Below are 12,123 nucleotides of genomic sequence, written 5' to 3' on the forward strand. Positions count from 1 at the left end.
AGGCTATGAAACTGTAAGCAGATTAAAGATTTTCATGAGACATGATTAAGAAAAGACAACTGATCATTCTGATTTGGAATCTGTACTGCAGAGTATAAATACTAAAGCGAATATACTGGGCTATACTGTCATTCCAAATGACAGCCTTGGAATGTGGGCTGTAAATGTTTTCAAAATCGTAAGACTGGTGCCAGAGTCTTAACGATTACAGCTAGTAGGGTACTTGGCTTGCATGTGGAGGGTTTGATTCCCAGCACCCCTACATGGTAACCTGAGCTTGTCAGGAGTGATCCCTGAGCACAGAGCTAGGAGTAAGCCCTGAGCATTGTATCCTGTTTCTTCCCCATTTTCTACTTTGAAAACTCAGTTTTATTAGCAGACAGTCAAGGGTCTGTTAACATTGACCATTCTATTTCTTTTTAGTGTTTACTTATATTTATATTCCACTTTATATTCCACAAGTACTTTATAAGTACTTGTTCTCCCTTTGATTCACTTTGCCCAGCATACCTTCCAGTTCTACTCAGATTTCAGCGAACTGCAGGATTTCACCTTTACTTATAGTTGAGTAATACTCAATTGTGTGTGTGCATGTGTGTGTGTACGTACGTACATGTGTACCAATTTTTTTTTTATCTCTATCAGTTTCTGGGTAGTTGTTTCCAGATCTTGACTATTATACTGCAGTGAAAATAGGAGTGCAAATATCTCTTGATTTTAATAGTTTAAAGCATATGATTTAGTTATTTCACTCTTGGTATCTTTATTTTTATTTTTTTTATTTTTTTTTGGCAGTGGAGGGTGGAGGGAGGCAGGTCTCAATTGATCACCGGTACTATATTGTTCACCAAGCACCACTGGGAACAACCCCCAAGCATCACCAAGTCTCGTTCAAAAATAAAACTAAGTTTGTTGTTATCTGGAATAACTTATTATGAAACTGAGTTAATCTTTCTTGTCTATTTTCAATTTTGAATTACTGATATAACTTTCTAGCATCAAATAAACTTTCATTTAATTATAGATGTATTCAATCATGTAAAATGAGTCATTCTTTGACTAAGTTTATAGAATCTATTTTTTTTTGTACTGCAGATTGACTGTAGGGATGTGAAAGTTAGCAATAAAATTAGTCTCTGAGGATAACTCTTTAGCACTGTAATCATTTGATAGCCTTATTCAGAAAGTTACTCCGTTTGAATAGCTCAACTTAAATATCTGTTCACATCCATTTAGTAATATGTCTATTTCAGTAATATCCAATTACAGGCATGTTTTGAAATTTTAAGATAACCGTGTAGCACTGTAGCACTGTCCTCCCATTGTTCATCAATTTGCTCGAGCAGGCACCAGTAACATCTCCATTGTGAGACTTGGTGTTACTGTTTTTGACATATCAAACACATCACGGGTACCTTGCCAGGCTTTGCCGTGCGGGCGCGATACTCTCTGTAGCTTGCCGGCTCTCCAAGAGGGATAGATATATAGGGATATGCATGCATATATTTTAATTTCTAGTATTCCAGAACGCTAGACCTAAAGTAAATGTGGTCATTTATTTTTACTTACTATTTCTGTGTTTAATATTTACTTATTATTTCTGGCAGAGAAGGCAATATTGATACACAGCTGTTAAGCAGTAAAATATTTCTGAATATCTGAAGCTTACATAGTCGAAAGAAACAAACAGTTATGTGCACTGATAAGTATTATAGAGAAACATAAGATGCCAAAGAAAGGGAAATGGTGCCCAGGGGCATTGTTTGAAATTTTAAATTGAGTTGAATAAAAATTCTGTCTGAGGAGGTGATACTTGAAACTGAAAAAGAAAAAGAAACCTTAAAGAAGTGAGGTACAAACACTTCTGGGAAAAATATTCTAAATCAAAATAAAAGCAAGTTGAGACATACGATGAGAAAGAGTCACCGGGCATCAAATTTAAAGATGTTGGCTTTTACATTCATGTGAAAAAGAGTGGGGAAATGTAAGCAGAAGAATGACATGGTTTGATTTATATTCATGAGTGATCAATCTGATTGCAATATTGCATATAGAGTATAGAGTATGAAAATCTTTGTAAAAGACCAGGTAGTAGAACGGGCATATAGCTCACTGCACTGGACTGTATGCTTTGCATACGGAAACCCCGAGTTGTGATGCCCATCTGCAGTCCCCCAAGTAGCGCCAGTTGTGCCCCTAGACCCAAACTATAAAAGATCAGGTAGTAGACATTTGCTATAAAATATAATTACTGTTATCAAAAACTGTTCGAAAAATTGTTGTTGTTTTTGGTTTGGGGACACACCTGAAGGTATTCAGGGCTTACTCTTGGTTCTGCACTCAGGGATTACTCTGGTGGGAATTGGTTGGACCAAATGGGATGCTAGGAGTTTAACCTCTATCAGCTCCTATAAGGCAAGCACCCTACTCACTGTACTATCAGTCTGACTGCCTGTAGTTTACAGAGTTCAGTCCTTTCATTGGCAGAACAAAGCTGCTGGTGACAAGTTATTGATGGCTGAGTCATGTTCCTATATATATATATATTTATATATATATAAATTCATATATATATATATTAGGGCTGGAGCGATAGCACAGCGGGTAGGGCGTCTGCCTTGCACGCAGCCAACATGGCCGACCCGAGTTCGATTCCTCCGCCCCTCTCAGAGAGCTCGGCAAGCTACCGAGAGCATTCGATATGCCAGACACAGTAACAACAAAGTCTCCAATGGAGACGTTACTGGGCCCGCTTGAGCAAATCGATGATCAACGGGAGGGCCTTTACTTATATATATATTAAAGCAGCAGGCAAATTTAGCCCTTTGAATCACAGTGTGCCAGTTCTAAACTAGACCATGATGAACCAAAGGCAAACTCAGGCCGACAATTAGGAGGACTCTGCAATAATCCAGCAAGAGTTCATGGTGGTGGTCAATGTGGCAAGAAGCAGTCAGAACTTGATATATTGTATTGACAGTAGGATTTGCTGAAGTCAACATGTGAAAGGGAAAGAAGTCAGGCATGACTCTCGGTTTTTCAGAGTTTAAATCCCTAATAGTTACTTTGTGTTTGATATTATACTTTTATATAATATATAGAATACTTTAAAATCAAGCTTGACTCATCTGGATTATATTCTTTTTTCCTGTTTAACTTTGTTTTGTTCTGGTTCCTCTTAAATTGAGGATAATTTAAATTCTCAGTCCCACAGTTAGTTATTATACACTTTATTATTAGGTTTCCCTTATGGCTGAAAGCTTAGTATAGTTGTTATGTGGTACGTGAGTTAGGCCATTAATTCATAGTCAAGGAAGAAAACTAGCTGAAGATGTAAATGTAACCCTCTTGGTTTCTATTTCACCCATCCATTTTCCTTCATTCAGAATGCAGACCATCTGACAAGGTTTATTTCAAACCTGTTTTATTTTTCTTTTGGTAAGAGGATAGGGCTGGAGGTGGGCATGAAGGGGCACGGTGGACAGACTCTCAAGCAGTACTCGGAGACAGGGCCAAAGGATGTAATGGTGACCACTGCCTATGGTGCTTGGGACTCCCCAGGCCAGATTGGCCATGCACAAGGCTGTACCTCCAGTGCTTGACTGTCATGTGGTACAGTGGCTTGAACCAAGGTGAGCTGCACCCAAGGCATTGCCTTAGCCACTGTGCTGTCTCTGACCCCTGAACTTGTTTTCTTTTAACGTGTGTATTTGCGTGCAGTCTCGTTTAATCTTTTGAATTTCTGAAACATAAGTCTATGCTGATAGTAACATATATCTTATTACCTCTGTTCTGCTTTTATATGAGTATATTTCTTGAAAAAAAGAAAATACGCATTTGTTTTTTCACCTCCCTGAAATACTTCATTGGATGGCATTCTCTACCCCTTACTTCCTCCCAATTTGTTCTCTTTTCTCTTAAAAATGTGTCAAGGTGGCTTTATAATATTGTAGTTAATACCGTCTAGTATTTTGCTCACTTTTTCTTTTGGAAGAAACCCATTGTATTTATAGCTTTGAGATGCCTGGTGGCTTATTAAGAGAATTGCTCTCTAAATCTGCTTTCTAATTCTACTGATAAGTCCAATAAATACTGCTATTAGAATTTTGTTTATTGAACTTACCTTGCTTATAAAAAATACATTTTTTTCTTTCATTTACTTTCCAAACTCCTATTTTACTCCTAGATTCTAAAATGGTTTGTGTGAAAGAGGTATCTTTAAAGTCCTTAAGGGCTGGAGCGATAGCACAGCGGTAGGGCATTTGCCTTGCACGCAGTCAACATGGCCGACCCAAGTTCGATTCCTCCGCCCCTCTCGGAGAGCCTGGCAAGCTACCGAGAGTATCTCGCCCGCACGGCAGAGCCTGGCAAGCTCCCCGTGACGTATTCGATATGCCAGACACAGTAACAACAAAGTCTCCAATGGAGATGTTACTGGGCCCGCTCGAGCAAATCGATGATCAACAGGAGGGCCTTTACCTTTACCTTTTACATGTATTTGAAAGGTATTTTGTCCTCACAGTTGAAATTTTGTGCTTGAAATTTTGCCTAATTGCTAGTGACAAATCTAATGTCAACCTCTTTCTTCTTTTGAAGTTAACCTGATCATTTTTGTGTAGCTTTTTGTTTATTTGAAGAACTAGAAATCCACATCATTGAGAGCTCTTGTGACTGTGTTTCTTTACCCTTAAATTACATTTAAAATAAAAAAGATTTAAAAAAATGTTGATTTCCATATTCCAGGTTATAGAAGTATTTCTGATGGCTTTCTGATCTATTTATGAAAATACAGATATTTCTGTATCTACATTATAAATAAAGGTAAACAAATACAGTAGGCTGGCAGAGCACAGCGGTAGGGTGTTTGCCTTGCACACAGCCGGCTCGGTCAAGCCGGGTTCAATTCCTCTGCCCCTCTTGGAGAGCCTGGCAAGTTACTGAGAGTATCTCGCCCGCACGGCAAAGCCTGGCAAGCTACCCGTGACGTATTCAATATGCCAAACACAGTAACAACAAAGTCTCAAAATGGAGACATTACTGGGCCTGTTCGAGCATAGAAATACAGATATACAAATATAAATACAGATATACAAATAAATAATAAATACAGATATTTCTGTATATACAATATACAGATATTTCTGAATATCTGTATATCAGAAGTATTTCTGATGATCCCGTTCTATGGACTTGCTACCTTCTTCCTATAACAGTGTGTTTCGAGAGGTCTTGTGAAGCACAAAAAACAAATGACTGCTCGGTATATTATCTTAGACCAGAAATCTTTGTTTTCACAAGACTATTAATTTTTCATGATTAAATACTATAAAATTAAAATCTTTCACTTGAGAAGTAGCACATTTATATTGATAGTTTGATTTGATTCTATTATCAAACTAGAACAGAAAGTGATAGTGATGGCACAAAACTCATTTAAGAATGTGGGCATACCTTGGTCTCTAGCTTCATAACAGAAAAGACTTAATATATTAGCCAAAGGGGAGTTTAATTTTTTTTTCTATTTGTGATAGCACAGTGGGTAGGGCATTTGCCTTGCACACGGCCAACCTAGGTTCGAGTCCTCTGCCCCTTTCAGAGAGCCTGGCAAGCTACAAAGAGGGTCTTGTCCGCGTGGCAAAGCCTGGCAAGCTATGCGTGACGTATTTTATATTCCAAAAATAGTAACAACAAGTCTCACAGTTTGTTATGAAACATTACTGGTGCCCACTCCAACACATCGATGAACAACAGGAGGACAGTGCTACAGTGCTATTTGAGGTATGGGCTGGAGTGATAGTACAATGGGTAGGGTGTTTGCTTTGCACGCGGCCAGCTCAGGTTCAATTCCTCCATCCGTCTCTCTCGAAGAGCGTGGCAAGCTACCAAGAGTATCCCGCCCGCATGGCAGAGCCTGGCAAACTTCCCGTGGCATATTTGGTATGCCAAAACAGTAACAAGTCTCACGGTGGAGACATTACTGGTGTCCGCTTGAGCAAAATCGATGAACAGCGGGAGTATCGTGCTACAGTGCTATTTGAGGTATAATGATAAAACAGTATATCAGTTTTCAGTGTCCAACATAAAGATTTGATATTTGTGTATATTATGAAGTGATAATTGTATTGAATCTACTTAATGACTATCACCATAGTGGGGAGAAAGATTTTTGATGGAAAAGTTTTATGATGAAAACTTTTACATTTGTTTGTTTTGTTTTTGTTTTGGGAATATATCCGGCTATGCTCAGGAGTTACTCCTGGCTCTGCACTTAGGAATTATTCCTGGTGTTGCTTAGGGGAGAATATGGGATGCGGGAATTGAACAGGGGTTGGCTGTGTGCAAGGCAAGTACCCTGTCCCCTGTACTATCTCTCTGGCCCTAATGTGGAACTTTCAAGATCTTTCTCTTAGTACCTTTAAATATTCAGTACTATACTACTAATTTTAGTTTCCATGCTAGACATTATGACCTCATGACTTGTCTAATTTATGATTAGACATTTATAACTTTTGACCTCTTCAACCCATTTTCCACCCCACTCAGGGACAGTTTGTTCTTGATATTTATAAGCTTGGTGTTTCTTGGTTTTTTAACCCCAACATGTTGGTGAAATCATACAGCGTTTGTCTCCTTTGACGTATTTCAACTAATATAATGTCCTCAAGTCCACTTTATTAAATTGCTGTAGAAAGTATTACTTTTTTAAAACACTGGAGACTCCGGGATAGTGAATTTTCTTCAGAGGGGAGGAATATGGAAATCCAAATTTTTAGTCACACAATTTCTGGATAGGCATGGACTCAAAAGACAATTCCATTGATTTCTTTGTCTGGTTCCATCCAGGTGAAAAACCTTGATGCATTATGTTCATTGTTAAGTGAAGTTGCTATATAAAGCAGAAAATTAAGTATTGATCAGAGCATCATTTTTCTTGTATTTTACTTAACATTCAGATTGTTCCTTGATGTAAAGTTGTTCTAGGTGACTTTCTAGGTTTTGATTGTTCTGATAAAAATCAAACTAAGACAATATAGAGAGATTAATTATTTGTAAATTTTCTAAGTTTTCTGGAATCCAATCTAGACCAATCTAGATAAGTTTATAGACTTTTTAGACATTTGATCGCAGCTTCCTGCTCAAATATGGTTTTGATACCTATACATTGAACCTCTGCTCTTTTTTTATCACATGTAAATTTTCCTCTAAATTTTATCCTCAGAAGATCAGTTTGTCCCATCTCTTCTACTAGAAGTGATACTATCTCAATGTAACAAAGACATTAATACTTAAAAGTTAAATGACTCACACCAGATTGCAGCAGTAGACTGAAGAACCAAATCTTGACTTTGTATAACTTTAATACTTTTACTCTGTAGAAGGTAGAATTTTTGTCTTTTGGGGTTTTTTTTCCCCCTTAGGGTGGGGGAGGGTTTCCTTTTGTTTGTTTGTTTGGGGGCCCCATCTGGCAATGCTTAGGGGATTACTCTTGGCTCTGCAGTTAGGAATCACTTCTAGCAGATTCAGGAAACCATATGACATGCCAGGGACTTAGCCCAGGTCAACTGCAAGCAAAGCAAGTGCCATACCCTTTTTAGTATCGCTTCATTCCCAAATACTAGTTTTTTTAAATGAAGAACATAACAAATTACCTTCCTTTAATTTTGTCACTGTCACTGTCCTCCCATTGTTCATCAATTTGCTCGAGCAGTCCCAGTAGCCTCTTCATTTTGAGACTTGTTACTGTGTTTGGCATATTGAATACATCACGGATAGCTTGCTAGGCTTTGCCGTGCGGGCGAGATACTCTCGGTAGCTTGTTGGGCTCTCCGAGAGGGGTGAAGGAATCGAACCCGGCTCGGCTGGGCTGGCTGCCTGCAAGGCAGATGCCCTACCGCTGTGCTATAGCTCCAGTCCTATTTATTTTATCACTAAATTTTAGAATTTATTTCCAAAGCACATTAATTTTCTCAAAGTAATCTCTGTATGTGTTATATATATTATTAGGATTTATCTTATAAGGTACAAATACAGAATTTAATTATTTCTAAGGTAATTTCAAGTGAAGGTGTAACGTGGTGATAACTTGTCATTTAAATTAACACTAAATGTTTTTCTAAATATTTTCATAGCAAAAGATGCCATTTTATCATAGTAAATTGTAGTGATAATCAACATACATTAAAAGTGACAAAAGTATTTTAGTTGGAGAGAATAAATATCTAATTTATTATTCATGTTTATGAAGACATTAAATGAACGGCAACTTTTTAATTGTACATTCTGTTATTTTTCTGGTTTGATGATCAGTGAGAAGTAGAGAAAGGTAGTAAAATTGTATTCAAAGGTCTTGATTAAATTTATATGCTCCAGATGCCCTTTCTTGCCTCTTTTAATTTAGATTTTTTTTTAATATTTTTTATCAGAGGAAAAACGAACTGGGTCCCTATTTCAGTTACTCATTTTTAGCATGTAATTTTTAGTTTAATTGGAACTTTCACTTACCCTTTTAAAAAGCAAGTTAGAAGTCTCTTGACCACTTGAAACTTTAGAACACAATTCCTAAATGGAATATGCCACCTCTTAAATTTACTTGGAGATCAGACTAAATTGGACAGACTTTGAAATTTTTAGTCAGTTAACTCTAGAAGAATGTTTATTGATCTCCTAGATAACTATGATTCTTATGAACAGCTGGAAGATAGCAGATGGTGAAGAGAGAGAGGCCCCCCTCCATTTCCTCAATGTGGAACCATTTCCTAAATATGAAATGCTTGCTTAAGGCTTAATAACCAAAAGTCTCCTATGGATACTAAGCCCTTAGAATATACATACAAAGATAAAACTAAAGAGCTTTTAGGTGCATACAGAATATGTGGATTTGTAGTCTAAAGTTGTTTTCTACAATAAAGTCATTTTCTACAACAAAGCAAGCCTCAAAATGATTTTTTTAGAAAGTTATGCCCAAAGCCTAGACTTTTGAAAGTAGTGAACATGTGAAGTAACATAATGGAGAAATATTTTAGATAGATTTTTCAATCATGGGCAAAATAAATTATTGGGTATAAGCCAGTATTTAAATATATTATTTGATCCCTCGGAAAACACAATTTGATTTTATTTGCTTCTGCCACTCAGCCTCTAGCTTCTAATTCATGCATGAACCCCAGAATTTCTAATTTCATCAAATACTGACTCCCGAATTATCCCTAAGTTTGAAAATTGGTAGTTGGAGTTGTGTTTATTTTAAGATTATCTGATTAGCAATATTCTGAAGACTTAAGTGCCTTTTTACAAACAAGTGTATACTTGTACAGTGGAGCTCATACAATAGTTATGTCATGGAAGATACTGTTCTTACTGGTAAAATAATTGTAAAGAGAAATTGGTACAGAAAATTTATTCTGCTTCTCTTTTAATTTTTGAAACATTCAAATCAGTTATTTGGAAAGGTGTTTTATTATTTAGCAGTGTATACTATTCCTGATTTAAGTTATTTGAATTTCATCAAATTCATTTATATTTTGTCTTTAAATTTTTATGTTAAGAATCTGTGGTTTACAATGCTATTAATAATTAGTTCTCACATTCATGATTCCGACATTATAGCCATCACCAGTGTACTCCTTCCTCTCCCAAAGACCCCAAGACTCCTCCTTCCCAAGCTCCCCCAACTCAATCGCATTTATATCTGTTTTAACTCTAAAGACAGAAAAATAATAAATGTATTCAAAGTATTGATTATATTAATGCTTAAGCAATTATCTTCCTTGCTATTGTTTGGCATATTGGAGAGACTCTAAAATAATTAAGTTAAGCATTAGATTTTTTTTGTTTTTTGGTCCCACATGAGTAACTCTGAAACATTCTGTTCTTTATCATGTATTTAGTTATACCTTAAAAAATAAAAAAGAAGAAAATAATAATTATCATTTCCCATGGAACAAACCTATGAAGTATAATGATCTTTATTTTAAAAGATTTTTACAGATTTAAATATCCTTGAGTCAGAAAAGTACGCAGTAGATATTTGGACACCAAGACTGTCAGAATCCAGAGCATAGGCACTTCCTTTATCAAGCTAAATATTGTATAGTGTCGTGTTGTGTTGTGTTGCATTGCATTTCTTGAGTTGAGAATTTTATTCTTTTAATAGTCTTGAAATAACATTTATGACTTGTAGAGGTATAATTTAATACTTTTAAAAAGTGTCTCTTATTATACCACAACCACCAACAAATCACAACTATTCCTATACCACATTCTATGAGCCTCCTCTTCTCCCTATATAACCAAAGATCTGTGCTCTTTATTTATGGGTTTGTTTTCATTGGTTTTTGTCTATCCGTGTGCTATAGTTCTATATAATACATATGAATGGGATGCAGCCACAGTACACATTCTCACAAACCAAGTTGAGATGTGTGCCAGTCTCCCGGGTGGAGATCCATTGTAGAATTTGCGTCCCCTTCTAATGCGTTGCTTGCATATAGAATTGCATTGGAGGTTGATGAATCCTAAGAATGTGTTCATTTCTTCTTGGTAGCTTAAAGTTTTTTGTACTAGTTTCTTATGTGTATTTTGTGTGTCTGTTCTAACTCCTCCCTTTTGTTTCTTTTTGTTTTGTTTTTGTTCTGGCGCCACACCTGCTGCTCGGGGCTTCTGGCTCTGTCCTTAGGGATTGATCCTGGAGGGTGGGTGCTATATGGGGCTTCAGGGATAGAATCCAGGTTAGCCGCAGACAAGGCAGGTATTTCCCTTCTCACTCTCTCTCTCTCTCTCTCTCTCTCTCTCTCTCTCTCTCATACACACACACACACACACACACACACACACACACACACACACACACACACATAGTACTATAGGCCCTGATTGTTAGTTTTAATTAAGAACCTTTTAGATAAAATATTACTGATCTATTTTAAGAAAGAAACTTTCATTCTAATCCTGAATTTACTTTTACAGATCAGTGCACTGTTACCCGGACATACCTGTTCCTTCACAAGTTCTGGTTCTTTAGCGCTGCGTACTATTTTGGCAACTGGGCCTTCCTTTTGGTAAGTACTGGCATCCAAGAGATAATTTGGCCCTTAATAACTTTATATCAAAGTAATACCATTGAGGGGCTGGAGCAATAGTATAGTGGGTAGGGCGTTTGCCTTGCACACAGCCGACCTGGGTTCAATCCCCAGCTTCCCATATGGTCCCCTGAACACCGCCAGGGGTGATTTCTGAGTGCATGAGCCAGGATTAACCCCCGTTTATCTCCGGGTGTGACTCAAAAAGAAAAAAAAAGTAATACGTTGGATTTTACTACTTAGCAGATGATTTAGATTTAAGAAGTAACTTGCCATCTATTCACATTCACAGGTATTCTTAATTGGATTAGTTGTGTCCTGCTGTAAAGGGAAGAAATCAGTCATTGAAGGAGTAAACGAAGATGAATCAGACCTAAGTGATGATGAGCCCTCTGCCTATTCTGTCTGACAACCTTCTTTCTCAAAGTGTTTTTTTTAAGCTGAGTGAATACCTATATGCATTTTTAAAGTATTAAACTAACATTAGAATGAATCAACTAGCTTTCATCAAACATGGGAGCATGGCTATTAAAAAAACTATTTTTTATGTTTTCTGAAGTAACAGTATTGTATCATAGATTAACATTTAAATTTGCTGTAATAATACTGTGTAAATATAAAACTACTGGCTTATGAGGGAATGTTTGTAGACATTTTTTCCTCCAATGTATAGTAGTATTAAATTTATTAAAATCTCCCAGAATTAATATTCTCTTTGTTACTTTCAAAAAACAAAATTAATCACTTGTATCTGTGCCTTTCAGTCTCTGGAGTAATGTCAAAATTTACAGTATAATTATCTGCAAATATTATTCAGAATACATATTCAGAAATACTATTCACAACAGTATTCACAATGTAGTTGATAAGTATTCCCATGTGCAACTTCTTTCCTGCACCAAATCATTAGTAACTACATAGATTTAAGGAATAGATTTCAAACTCTTTAGTGCTCTCAGACCATGGCATTCCAAGATTTAAGTTGTTCAGAAATTGATCCATTAGATAATTTTACCACCTCTTAACTATTTAAAATATTGTTTTA

At 36.5% G+C, this 12,123-nt stretch overlaps 1 protein-coding gene across 1 annotated transcript in view; it reads left to right on the plus strand.

The window, feature by feature from the left end:
* LMBRD1 (LMBR1 domain containing 1) overlaps positions 1 to 11,834 on the plus strand; it is an 82,076-nt gene extending 70,242 nt beyond the window's left edge. The window contains exons 15-16 of the mRNA XM_056109694.1: positions 10,966 to 11,057; positions 11,371 to 11,834. Coding sequence (XP_055965669.1) covers positions 10,966 to 11,057; positions 11,371 to 11,487 — 209 coding nt within the window. The 3' untranslated portion in view covers positions 11,488 to 11,834. The remainder of the gene's footprint in view (positions 1 to 10,965; positions 11,058 to 11,370) is intronic.
* Positions 11,835 to 12,123: the final 289 nt, after the last annotated feature.

The sequence above is a fragment of the Sorex fumeus genome, unplaced genomic scaffold (genome assembly GCF_029834395.1).
Source record: "Sorex fumeus unplaced genomic scaffold, SorFum_2.1 ptg000008l, whole genome shotgun sequence".
In the NCBI taxonomy this organism is placed as follows: Eukaryota; Metazoa; Chordata; class Mammalia; order Eulipotyphla; family Soricidae; genus Sorex; species Sorex fumeus.